The sequence below is a fragment of the Chaetodon trifascialis genome, chromosome 5 (assembly GCF_039877785.1).
Source record: "Chaetodon trifascialis isolate fChaTrf1 chromosome 5, fChaTrf1.hap1, whole genome shotgun sequence".
NCBI classification, from domain to species: domain Eukaryota; kingdom Metazoa; phylum Chordata; class Actinopteri; order Chaetodontiformes; family Chaetodontidae; genus Chaetodon; species Chaetodon trifascialis.
In genome coordinates this window covers 30,964,656-30,978,767 of record NC_092060.1, presented here as the reverse complement: position 1 = coordinate 30,978,767, position 14,112 = coordinate 30,964,656, and the positions used below count along the sequence as shown (strand labels likewise).

Here is a 14,112-nt window from a genome sequence, read left to right as displayed (position 1 = left end):
TCAGAGCAGGACTTGTCTTACAGTCAGTGTTGGATGGTCGACTTTGTTTCTGTTCTGAACTCTGAGATGAAAATCTTCCAGATTGAAAGATATGAAGCGTCAGCAGAAAGAAAGCAATCAATGATGAAGACTGTATTGATCTGATTTACACATATCAGTCTGACCAAGGAGGTGCAGTAGAAGGAAAGAAGGAATAAAAGATAAACACACACCGAGTGGCAGACGAAGATGAAGAGGAGGAGGAAGAGGAGATGGAGAGGAAGGTGACCAGACACAGGCAGCTCCTCAAGAGGGAGGAGACGCAGGGAGGAGCAGAAAAGAGAAGATGTAGCACAACAGCCAGCGCTGACCTCTGACCCCTGACAAACACACACACACACACACACACACACACACACACACACACACACACACACACACACACACACACACACACACACACACACACACACACACACACACACACACACACACACAGAGGATGTGTGTCACTGATGTTCTGATTCAGTCGCTGTGATTGGCCAGGTGAGGACATGGGACATAGCTCCACATTCCTGCCCTGAGACTTTCCGCTCCTCTTTAATTCACCTACAGCCTCCTTAACAACCTCTCAAACCTTCTCAAGGACCCCTGGAAACTCCTCATGGCCCCTATAACTTCCTTAAAAGCCTCTGGAATCAGGAACTGGTTCAAGGCCCTCTACACCAAACTGCACCAGCTGTTCAAATCAAACGCTTCCCGGTGGTTTTGTTCTGTCGGTGTAACCAGGGGTGTAAATCAAACGCACCCCTGTGGAGACAACTTGTCCAGCCACCCGCTGATGATGGGTGGGGCTCTCTCAGTCAAGGAGGTGTAGCTGGCATAGGGAGAGATGGTCAGGTCCTCCTCAGTCTCTGATGGGAAGGTGTGGGGGGGCAGGGAGAGGCAGCGGGTGGCGGGTGGAGGTTCTCCAACGGTGCTGTAACCCTGAGAGTCTCCGGAGTGAAGAGCCTGAGACAAACGCTTGGTCCAGGAGAGCTTCTGACACCTGAAGGTACAAATACAACTTTATTTATACAGTTGAGGGCAGATTAATCTGGTATCACATGATGTCAAGTCTTTTATTGTGAAATCTGTAGACTCTGCAGGTCTTTCACTGTTTGTGATCAGCAGAGAAAAATGATTCATCATCAGTTTGGTACAGTAATGTTTGTTAACTATCACTCAAAGTTCATTCTTGGCCTCAGAGTTAGCAGGTGAGAAAACAATCTCACCATCCTTTGAGTAGCTGTTGTATCGCTTCGTATCTTTATTGTTATTTCCAAGGTCCAAAGCAAACGTGAAGCAGTTCTGTTTCCATTCAGCACAAGCTTCAGTTAAAACAGATGGAAGTGCAACACATTCAACACAGACTGTAAGAGAAGGTCCACAAAATAAAAGTGGAAAGTACAGAACCTGATGTGTGAGGTTCTGTTCCTTCAGTATGCAGATGATACTGTTTTATACAGTACACATGTAAATAATGTAAATCTGTTTTTGTTCATGTGAATTTCAATTTCTAAATGTTTTCTTTGACTGTCTTTTATATTCTGTGTTTCTGTGTGATGTCAGTCTATAATTATGTTTTTATACAGCATTTAATATTTGCTCACAGAGCTAAAAAAATAAACATTTATGGTTGCTGGTGTCTTACCCATGATCCTCTGCATGTTTCTCTTCTGTCCTCCTCATTTCTCTCTCCTCCAGTCTGTTTCTTTCACTCTGCAGGAGAAAATATTAAAGGACCACTCTTCTATCATCACAGACTGGCGATATTTCAAGTTTAATGTTTAGTCTCAACAACCGCTGGATTAAAAATCAGACATGCTCTGGCATAAGCCAGAGTCTTTTTAATAATTCCTCCATGATGAGGGGAAGAAGAAAGAAAGGGGGATGCAGGGAACAGAAGAAATATCTTTACAAAGCTCTCGAGTCTCTGTGCTGCTGTCTCACCTCCAAGATGAGTGGATTTCTTCTGGTTTGGAAAACAGTTTCACAGTACGGGCTGATTTCCTCCTCGGGGTCGTCTGTTGAAGCTGATGAACACAAACACTGAGTTACTCTGAGGTGTTAGGTGAGGTGGATTCTCAAATGATGGCCAATAAAGGGGAAAAACAAAATCAACAAACTACAGATGGAAATGGTTGTCCTTGTGAATTCTGCGCAGACATTTGATAAACGGTCTTACTGTGCACGCAGATCATGATCAAGTAGTCATCGTCACATCTGTACTCACCTCTGGCTGATCCTGAAGAGTTGTTACTTAAAGTGCTGCCACTGAAAACACACAAAACCAATAACTGACAAAAGACATACTGCAGCAGGGATGAGATATACAGCGCACCTCATTTACCAAGACTTACTAAGTCTTCAGTATGTTTGGATGGAAGGACAGACAATGGACAGATAGCTAGTACATGGATACGTACGCTAAGTGCCCTGAGAGGCCTTGGTCAGTTGGTGAGTCATAAGGTAGGTAGGTCTTATTTAGGCTAATTACATGGATGTATTTAGACACAAAACTTTGCTTAGCACATGTAAAAAACAAAGTCAATAAATCTTGTTTGGATCCTGGTCTACAAACAAGTCGATCAGAGAGACCTACCTATTCCTCTCAGGGTTCCTGCCAGGGTTTTGTCTGGGTGGGGTTGGAGGAGCTGACTCCTGGCTGCAGTATATCCTCCCTCCAGCAGTAGAACAAGGTGAAGTGCCCCAGTAGATCTCATTAGAGACCATTTCCATCCCACCACCTCTGGGTGAACCGGATGGTGAGGATTCAGAAAGCCTGCTGCTGTCAAGACTAACAGGACAGGAAGTCACTGGAAGTGTCTGGTTGTCCTCTGTCTGCACAGGTGAAGAAGAGGGTGGGGACCCCTGGAACATAGCAGGAGGGACCCCACGGTTCATCCTCGGGGGAACAGGAGGTAACAGCCCTCTAGTATCTGACAGAGACAAGCTACGACTTGGCCTCTTCCTCTCCACCTGGCTTGGTCTTCGGCTGGGCGTGGTCGACTGGTCATTGACGTCAGAGGTCAAACTGTCATCAAGTGTGGGTGTGTCCCTTGAGGTCAAACCCTCTAACACAGTAAAACAAATGGAGTCCTGGGAAAGCCTCCTGGGTGGGGGCAGTGCAGGGTCTGGTGTTGGACAGAAGTGGATGGGTGCTGTCCTGCGACGATTGAAGACAGTTCTGGGTTTGGGAACCGGCTTCACGACAGGTTTGCTGCTGCCAGAGTTGGTCAGCATGGCGGCAAGGTTTGGAGCTGAGCTGTTCCTGAATGCCTCAAAGTTAACAGGTCCTGTCAACTGTTGGAGCAATGCAGTGCGACCTCGCTTTGATGAAGAAATGTCTGTCACAGACTGACAGCGTTCACGTGGGAGATCAGCTTTCTGATTGGCTCTTTGTCCCTCTATCCTCTGAATGTGACTGACCAATCGTAGGATTCTCTTCCTGTGTCCTGTGGCAGTTATACCCAGGCTGACCAAGGCATCATGATCCAGGTGTGTGAAGTCTCTAGCCAGTAGGAGACCACCTCGACGGAAAGTGTCTAGGTACCTGCAGTGAGAAAATGCAATAATCTTTGGGGGGGAATTCTTTGCAAGGATGCCGTGCACTGGGCTCCAGGTTGGGATCAAACCCGGGCTCACACTGGTAGGGAACCAGCCTTGGTACATGGGGTGCATACACTACCAGGTGAGCTAATGAACAAAAGGTGAAAATTGTAATTACATTTAAACAATGGCAGTGCTGTATGTTTTTGCTATGATGCTATTTCTTGCTGTTGCTTGTAATAACAATCATATGTGAACGCTATTTAATGAAAGACAATGCTAATTCTAAAAATGACAAAATGACATAAGCACAGATTCAGCATTAGGAACCAGGCTAGCACATGCTAACAGTTGACTCCATGCTAACACTTTGGCATACATTGGTAGGTACTGTATGTGTTGTTAATTGGGATTGACAGTCAGCTCTATGCTAACACTTCTGCCATCTGCACCTATGTTAAATGTTCCATGCTAATACTTTTTCAAACATTGTGTACATTTCTAGTAAGCACTATAGCACACTTTAGCATAGACTATAATAAATTATTATGCACTCTCAGCTAAATCTTTAGCATACTTTGGTACATTACATTTATTTAGCAGATGCATTTGACCAAAGTGACTCAAAACAAATGCATTGTTTGTTTGAACAATAAAAAAATATCATCACCCAGAACTGTTTCAAACAAACATGTTCAGGGCTTCAGCACAAATGCTTTGAGATGTCAGATGATTTTTTTCAAGAAATCTGCTAGCAGTAACAGTCAACTCTCTGCTAACACCGTTTTGAGTGAGAGGTTTAATGTGTAGGCCAATGCTATGCCAAGTGTTAGAAGTGGATTTTGGTGTTCATGTTAACTTGAACCAGGCTGTTCTAATGCTTAGTCCTCAACTGAAACACATATCTTCATCATATTGAGTAAATTAGTTTGAGTTCTAGACTCTGACCTCTCCAGATGGATCGCTACTAGAAGCGTCTCAACCGGCGTGCTTCCATCCAGCGAGGCCATGATGACCAACATGGAGTCTGGATCTGACTTTGTCTCCTCCGCATTCAGGAAACACCACAGCCATCACTGACCTACAGCAGGGACAGACAACAGCCGTCCATCTGAAGGAGACAAGAACCAAATACAACAGTTATACCAAAACCACGTCTGATTCTGACCACCACACAAGACTCTGGTCAGTTTCTCTTCAGTATATGTCTGTCACCTGCCATGTTCACACATTTTGACTTGCTGCAACAGGAAAACCACCGATGAAACTGATTTAAGTGCTACAGTTCGCGCTGCGGTCGACCTGACAATAAAGTCCAGCTCCCAAATACAGGGAATAAAACAAGAGTGGATAAATTCCTGGAAGGAGTCAACTAAGTATAATGTACACACTTTATAGTTCGGGATAACTCATTTTAAGTGTTAATGTCGGATTTCAGGCACTCTTTGTTTACGTATGTTAATGTCTCGGGCAAACTGTAGTTTGTAGTAACAGACAAAAACCACAAGATGGCAGTAACTACATCTTGAGTGCTGTATTGGTACATTGCAAGTGAACAGGTCATGACACAATTCAGCAAATGTTTCACAATAAATGCCTTGTTAAGAAATGAAGGATTTCTGTCCACTGAATTGCTGGAGGACTTTTAATTTGAAATGGATACAGGAAGTGTTAAGTTTATATAAGTTTCTGCAGCACATGCAGGAAACCATGGCAACGACACTGACGCATCAACGGACCAATGACAAACCAAACCTGACCAGTTAAACTGATCCTAAAGCTGAAGGTGAAGCTCTGTAAACTCCAGCTTTATCTCAGGTGCTAGTTGTTTTTACTGCACTGAAATGGCATCACCATGACCTCTGACCCCCAGAGGTCACAACGCCCCCCAGCCAACTGAAACCACAGAAACAGAACAAAGCATGATGTCAGCGGGCAGGCACAGCAACGGGATTGTCTCCCAGTGTCTGCAACAGGCTGACCTTTGACCTCTGTACAGGCAGCGCCAGAGGTTACAGGGGGGTGGGGTGGGGGGGCAGTCTGCTGCACAACACCAGCAGCGATCAGCAGACCAAAGACAGACAGAGAGGCTCGGTCTGGAAACACCGCCGGCCATTTAACGAAAGATGAGCTGACCACAACACAGTAACACACACGCACGCACGCACACACGCACACACACACACACACACACACACACACACACACACACACACACACACACACACACACTCGCTGTCATGTGATTGAGTGTTTCTGAGACAAGAGACAAGAGACAGGATTAAGATGCATTTTTAGAAAACTTGGAACAAACAGACTCAGAGACAGTGAGCAGCTGCTGCAGTGGACAGTAAAATGTCCACGTCCTCATTCTGACAAAGATAATAAACGAAGGTCAGCGTCCACGAAGATTTGACCGTCAGTGAGACGTTCCTCAGAGTGTGTGAAGGAAACCTCTGTTACAGCTCCTTAAATAAAGCTTGAATGGAAACGCTTGCAGGCCTGGTGTATTTCCAGCTTTAATCTATTTGCATCCATCCCATAATAACCACAGTGTGATTAATCCTTTCAGTCCAAAGCCAGAAACTCGGCTTTGTCCTCTCAGAGTCTCTTTGTCCTCTCAAAAATGGATGGATATACATGTTTTGTCTTTAAAAAATATTCACAGTCAATAAAAAACTAGTGAAGAGGAGGACCATTGATTTGTTTCCGCCCTGAGTTTCGTCTGCCAGGCGTCCTCTCAGGCTTCAGAGAGACACGATGTCACTGAGACACGCTCAGCACAGTGCACCCAAGTCAGTGATCACTGAAACTGGAAGCCCCCAACACCCCCAGCTTTTCACCAACACACACAGTGAACAAAAACCAGACACACACACACACACACACACACACACACACACACACACACACACACACACACACACACACACACACAGGACACAGGGAGTGCCTGCAGCTGAGGCGAGGCATGTTGCCTCAAGCTGAAGGGTGGAGGTCTTTCAAAGAAAAAACTCTGTGTGTGTGTGTGTGTGTGTGTGTGTGTGTGTGTGTGTGAGAGAGAGAGAGAGAGAGAGAGAGAGAGAGAGAGAGAGAGAGAGAGAGAGAGAGAGAGAGAGAGACAGTGCAAGCCATCACTTTACATGTGAATTTCAAAACAACTTCATAATCACAACAGAGGAGCTGAAATCGTCTGCGTCACCACATCTGAGGACTCAGATGCTGCTGCTGCTGCTGGAGCTACGTCAACTGTACCAGCAGAAACCAGTGGAGCAGCAACAGCTGTACCAGCAGAAACCAGTGGAGCAGCAACAGCTGTACCAGCAGAAACCAGTGGAGCAGCAACAGCTGTACCAGCAGAAACCAGTGGAGCAGCATCAACTGTACCAGCAGAAACCAGTGGAGCAGCAACAGCTGTACCAGCAGAAACCAGTGGAGCAGCAACAGCTGTACCAGCAGAAACCAGTGGAGCAGCAACAGCTGTACCAGCAGAAACCAGTGGAGCAGCAACAGCTGTACCAGCAGAAACCAGTGGAGCAGCATCAACTGTACCAGCAGAAACCAGTGGAGCAGCAACAGCTGTACCAGCAGAAACCAGTGGAGCAGCAACAGCTGTACCAGCAGAAACCAGTGGAGCAGCAACAGCTGTACCAGCAGAAACCAGTGGAGCAGCAACAGCTGTACCAGCAGAAACCAGTGGAGCAGCATCAACTGTACCAGCAGAAACCAGTGGAGCAGCAACAGCTGTACCAGCAGAAACCAGTGGAGCAGCAACAGCTGTACCAGCAGAAACCAGTGGAGCAGCATCAACTGTGCGTCAGCTCTTCAAGCTCGTCTGCAGACTTCTCAGCACGCTCGTCCTCAGGAGCTCATAAAGAGGACATGAGAGACGAGCTGAGCAGATGAAGCCTGCTGGTTTCACGTCAGTCACGCCGAGGCTGTGCTGAAGGGGGAGACTCGCTCTGTGACCACCGACAGACGGACGTCCCCGTTTGTGATGAATTCAAACTGATTCAAACTAATTCCGAAAGAATTCACATTCGTGGGAAAAAGGGACAGTCTGTGTCCTGGTTCAGGTCTACAGAAGTCAAACAGTCTGTGTCCTGGTTCAGGTCTACAGAAGTCAAACAGTCTGTGTCCTGGTTCAGGTCTACAGAAGTCAAACAGTCTGTGTCCTGGTTCAGGTCTACAGAAGTCAAACAGTCTTTGTCCAACAATGTGATTATTTTAGTCCTCAGGAGACGAGTCTGAGTCATTTTTGAGACGCACAGCAGGATAAGTCCACCAGAGACCTGAGGAACTCCGTCAGTCCTGATTCACTTCATCAAGTCCGTCATTCTGAGGGAGAAACTACATACAAAGCAGAACCTTCACAATAAGAGCATGAATATCACCAGAGATTAAGAATATGTTTGAGAAGTCGAGATAAACAAAATAAATGCATGAAAACACTTTTACCAAAGACTAACAATAATTTATTTCTTATTTATTTAATAAATTTATTTACATTTTCTGTAAAAAAAAACTGTTATTGTTGAGTCAGCTGTTAAAGTAACAGCAGCAGGAGGAGGAGGAGGAGGAGGAGGAGGAGGAGGAGGAGAACACTAAAACCATGACACCAAAGTGACTCTGAATGTAACCGCATGATAAAAATAACTGCACACACACACACACACACGCACACACACACACACACACACACACACACACACACACACACACACAAAGGTCAGCAGCTTCCAGCATGAAGACAAAGGAGGAGGAGGAGAAGGAAGTGAGTCACTGCAGCTTCCTCCTGTCGACCTTTTTCCTCCAAACTTCAGCTGCTTCACATAAAACCAGCTTCTGTTCTCAGACCAGCCAAGACATCTGGATCAGCCTCACACGGGAGTCCTGAGACGTCCACATCAGCAGAACCAGCAGCTCACACGTCCTTCATCTCCCTCACACACCCTTCATCTCCCTCACACATCCTTGATATTTATCCATTTCTTTCATCTTCTGAAGGTAAATTCAAAAGAGGAAACAGGACCTGGTGAAGTGACGATGAAGACTGCTGTCACTCAGTCAGAGTCATCTTCATCACGACAGCCCAGAGGTCCATCTGACCGTCTGCAGTCACTTTCTGATGTTTCACTTATCTTTCCAAAGACCTGAACAACGAGGAGAAGTTCTGAGAGAAACTTCAGAATCTGCAGTCTGTCAAACAGAGAAAAGGCCGAAGTCTGCAGAGAGGATCTAATCTGAGAGGAAGAAGAGTCAGAGAGGAGGAAGAAGGCCGGAGCAGGAAGCCGGTGACGGCCGCAGATAGAGGAGAGAAACGGAGAGAGGAAGCAGATACTTCCATCACTTCCACCTTTAAAACACTGCAGAGCCCACAGGCAGCGATCAGTTGGGCCTCTGTGACCACTTCTGCGTCTGATAGGCGGCTCCTCGCTCGACCCCGCCTCTGTCAGCGATACCAGGATGAACACGACAACGCTGAGCCAACACACGCCGTCGGATCACTGCACACGTTAAACACGACTCACTGAGCGTCACCGGCTGCTCCGAGCTAAATGCTAATATCAGCATGCTAACACACCCACAGTGCAGCTGAGGCTGATGAGGTCATCCAGGTGCTGACCTGATGGTGGATCAATGAAGTGATAACAGTAGATCCTGATGAAGGTCTGAACCTGTCTGTCATCAGACCCCCCCCCCCCCCCCCCCCCCCCCCCCCCCCAGCAGACAGTCAGACCAGCAAATCAGCAAACGGGGGAGACTCCTTCCTCCTCTGCCTACACGTCTATTTACTCCTCCTCCTCCACCTCCTCCTAATCAGCTCTGTGGATCTGCAGAGGACAAAAGACAGGATACAGCTGTCCTTCAGAGGACACACAGGAAGTGCGCGCGCGCACACACACACACACACACACACACACACACACACACACACACACACACTGACACATAGAGACACCTTTTTCTGTTTTTCTATTTTCCATCAGACTGTTTGATTTTTTCATCACAACTATCAAGAATCCACAGGTCCAGGATCAGAGCTGATGGAGGTCCAGGACCAGAGCTGATGGAGGTCCAGGATCAGAGCTGATGGAGGTCCAGGACCAGAGCTGATGGAGGTCCAGGACCAGAGCTGATGGAGGTCCAGGATCAGAGCTGATGGAGGTCCAGGATCAGAGCTGATGGAGGTCCAGGATCAGAGCTGATGGAGGTCCAGGATCAGAGCTGATGGAGGTCCAGGATCAGAGCTGATGGAGGTCCAGGATCAGAGCTGATGGAGGTCCAGGACCAGAGCTCTACTTAAATGTTTTAAATCAGGGTTACGATGCTTTTATTTTTGTTGCCTCGTTACATCCTGTTTCAATCCTGCATTCAAAGAACTTTTTTCAGCAGCACTGTTTCAATAATGTTTAGTATCATAAACATGTCCTGTTGGACTTTGAGGTCATTGTAAACAAATTGGACAAAGAGTTCCACGTCAGGAGTCCTGAATCTGACATGAGACGTCTTCTGAGACGAGGACGGTCTGACTGAATCGTACAAATTCGACGTTTGTGGAGAATCATGGACGTTTGTTTTTCCTCTGAGCTCAACATGAAAGTCAAACAGTCTTCATCCAGAAAACAGCTGGCCGCCCACCTCTCCCAAACACCAGACACACCCTTTCCTCTTCCCATGCATCCATCACCACCATCATCATCACCACCATCATCATCATCGTCGTGTGTACGTCTCTTCTGTCTCTGTTTAACATCCAACCCTCTTGTCTCTTTCACGTCTCTGTATGTTTTCATCACATGAGGTTTCAAACGTCCACTTCCTGCCAGCGAGACGTCTGCAGTGAGTGAAACAGACTCTTCATCAGCTTCAGGACGAAGAGGCCGACAGCTCATCTGTTCAGGGTGAGAGGAAACTCCCTTTAGACGGACTTTGGATGGTTTGTGGACCACAGAGACTCGTCACACGCTGGAAACCAACATGGTTAGCTGCATGCTAAGCTACGCTAACGGCGTCCTGTCTCCAGCTCCTCCTCACGACGGTGCAGCGTCTCCACCTGAAGCCTTCAGCCTTCCCTCCACAAACAGGAAGTTAAATGAAGTGGGACAGAACCTGATAGGACGACAGACCTGTCAATCAAAACAAACAGGCTCCAAACAATGCTCCCTGTGACTGAACAACCAGAGAAAGAGTGGGAGGAGGGAGGAAAGGAGAGAGGACAAGAGTGACCTTCATTCTTCACCTCCACCGAGAGCATGAGGGGAGGACAGGGTGAGACACAGGAAGTTACTGAGAGAGACGGAGAGAGAGAGACAGACTGAGAGAGAGACAGAGAGACGGAGAGAGAGACAGAGAGAGAGAGACGGAGACAGAGGGGGGAGTAGTACCAGAGGAAAGAAGAGCAGAAAGTAGAGCAGGACTGAAGGAAAGACAAATAAAAGAGAGGGAGGAGGGAGAGAAAGAGAGCGGGTGGGCGAGCGAGGCAGTGTACTAACAGTGAGTCTCTATTGTGTCAAACAGAGGACGGATTGTTCCCGAGCTGTGACTGGAACCACACACTGAGACACACTGGGAACACTGGGAACTCTGGGTAACAGTGACCACACACTGGGAACGCTGCGAGGACAGTGAAGCTGTGGTCTGTCTGTGCAGGTACAGACAGACAGACAGACAGACAGACAGACAGACAGACAGACAGACAGACGGGCTGTGTCTGCGGTGCCTTCAGGGCCCACAGGATCTTCAGTCTCTTTAAGGAGACGCTCAGTGTCCCGCCGGTGGGTCTCTGGTCTGACAACAAGCAGCACGTTTAGGACGTCCAGAGACGTCTCTGCATGACAGAGGACGAGTTCAACAGACACACCAAGTCCCTGAAGGCAGCGCCATGGCAACAGACCAGTGATGACATCACAGTGATGTCTCCAGAGTTTCTCAACAGGAAGACATGTTGGTCCAACTTCCTGTTTCTGGAGGCTGTCAGTTTTTTTTTACTTTAATTTCTTTGACTTTACCTAAAATCAATCAATCAATCAATCAATCAATCAATCAATCAATCAATCAATCAATCAATCAATCAATCAATCAATCAAACTCTGGCATTCAAGCTGCTTCTCTTTAAAACTTGAAGTACTCTAAGTGTACTGAAGTACACATGAAGGTAAGAGGAGCCACACAGTGGTGGTAGAAGTACTACAGTACGAGCAGTAATACCACAGTGTAGAAATACTCTGTATTCAACATGTGATGCACAGGAGAGTACAAAAGTACTAGCATCAAAATAAGTACCAAAAGCACAAGTACTTGTCATGCAGAGTGGAGTCATACATACGATATGACTGGATGATGGATTATTACGATCGGTTATGATTTATTATTCATGTATTCATCATAAGACTGGAGCTCATCTGATTATTGAATTCTCCTCCTCCATCGATCAATACAGTCTGATCATCACTGATAACCACTTAGAGTATTGATCTGAGTCTGCAAAGTAACTAAAGCGTCAGATAAATGTAATCGAGTAAAAAGTACAACACTTCCCTCTGAGAGTAAGAGACAAGAGCACGAAATGGAAATACTCAGAGTACAAGTACCTCAAATGCGACGCGCAGTCGTACTGATGATCCAGAAAAATCAGCACCATACAGTACACGCAGTACACACAGTACACGCAGTACACACAGTACTCTGTCCTGTTCAACAGACCTGAACTCAACATCTGGACTCAGAGAATAGAGACTGTGATGAAGGCCGACCTGACCAGACACCTTCCTCTTCTTCTTCTTCTTCTTCTGGCTGAGGTTACAGAGAGCTTCTTCTTATTATTATTATAATAATAATAATAATAATAATAATAATAATAATTATAATTATAATTATAATTATAATTATAATTATAATTATAATTATTAATTGTCAGAACCCGGACAGACAGGAAGTCCTCCACAGTTCAGGTCTGAACCGACAGGTGGAGGCTAAAACTAACACAGCAACACCTGATCCAGGAGGAGGAGGGCGGCAATATTCCACCACTGCAGAGGAAGAAGCAGAAGAAGAAGAAGAAGAAGGTGGTCCGGGGTTAAGGTGTGAGGGGGGTCACTGCGACGGGGTCCAGCTGAAGCAGGAAGCCGAGTTTCCTCTTTACAGGATGTTTGTGCTGCGAGTGAACGCCCTCCTGAACGACTCTCTGGTCTGACGCCTGAACACAACACTGACTCTTCACCACCACCACCATCATCATCACCATCATCATCATCATCACCATCATCATCATCATCATCATCACCGTCAATCAAAGCAGCTGAAATGTTTCATCAAGTCACTGATTCAAAATCTGGACAAGAAAATTAAAGTATAAAGAGTAAGAGAGAGTAAGAGTATAAAGAGTATTTATACTCTCAGTACTCTGCAGGGAACACTGAGTATTTATACTCTCAGTACTCTGCAGGGAACACTGAGTATTTATACTCTCAGTACTCTGCAGGAAACACTCAGTATTTATACTCTCAGTACTCTGCAGGGAACACTCAGTATTTATACTCTCAGTACTCTCAGTACTCTGCAGGGAACACTGAGTATTTATACTCTCAGTACTCTGCAGGGAACACTCAGTATTTTTTTGGAATTTCCCCTCGCGGGCCAAATAAAGGTATATTGAATTGAATTATACTCTCAGTACTCTGCAGTGCAGTGAATACTGAGTATTTGCACCTTCAGTACTGTGCAGTGAATACTGAATACTGAGTATTTGTACCTTCAGTACTCTGAGCATCACTCCGTCAGTTCAGAGCGCACAAACACAGCAGAGACTCACAGAACCGGGTCTGTGCCGGGTCTGTGCAGGACTGACAGCGGGACCAGCAGCTTCCTGCAGGACTCACCGGACGACCGGCTCCCATCAACTGCTTCAAATCAAAAGGTTTCAAGTGTCTCACCTCTGATCCGCTCCGGTCTCTGGTCTCTGATCCCTGGTCTCTGATCCGTTCCGGTTTCTGATCTCTGACCCCTCTGGTCTCTGGTCAGGATTTAGTCCCCTTGAAAAGACCAGCACAGTCCGGAGCGGCTCTCGGTCGGACTGGGAACTCTGGGAGGAGAAACTCCTCTCCGTTCTCAACAACGTCAAGTTACGCAAAACACTGACTGTTGAAACTTTCGGCTACACGCTTCAAAACAAAAGCATCAAGACAGGATGTATTCAGTGCTTCCGCTCTGTATTAAAGGTGTAGTTTTATTTTGAAGTTTCCGTGTGGTTTCCTGTGGAGAGCCCGCCCTCTGTCCTCTGCTCTCATTACTGCATTCTAAGTACTGATGCATTCATGTGTTCATCACTTTAATGCTGCAGCTGCTGAATGTGGAGCTGCCTTCAGAATCTGCTGCGTGGTTTCATCGATAACAACAAATCATTTCATTACTGATCTATTCTGATTTATTCATCTGCAAAGTAATCAAGCAGTAAAAAGTTAAATATTTCCCTCTGAACTGCAGCGGAGCAGACTGGAAGTAGAAAGTATCAGAAAACAGAAATACTCAAGGGAAGTACCT

The 14,112-nt window shown here is 46.3% G+C and overlaps 1 protein-coding gene across 1 annotated transcript in view; it reads right to left on the bottom strand.

Annotated features, from left to right (window-relative positions):
- Positions 1-13,647, bottom strand: part of arap3 (ArfGAP with RhoGAP domain, ankyrin repeat and PH domain 3) — a 31,930-nt gene extending 18,283 nt beyond the window's left edge. The window contains exons 1-7 of the mRNA XM_070962640.1: positions 13,506-13,647; positions 4,519-4,681; positions 2,624-3,574; positions 2,255-2,295; positions 1,972-2,054; positions 1,673-1,740; positions 788-1,027 (exon numbers count right to left, since the gene is read on the bottom strand). Of these exons, the coding sequence (XP_070818741.1) occupies positions 788-1,027; positions 1,673-1,740; positions 1,972-2,054; positions 2,255-2,295; positions 2,624-3,574; positions 4,519-4,592 (1,457 nt within the window). The 5' untranslated portion in view covers positions 4,593-4,681; positions 13,506-13,647. The remainder of the gene's footprint in view (positions 1-787; positions 1,028-1,672; positions 1,741-1,971; positions 2,055-2,254; positions 2,296-2,623; positions 3,575-4,518; positions 4,682-13,505) is intronic.
- Positions 13,648-14,112: the final 465 nt, after the last annotated feature.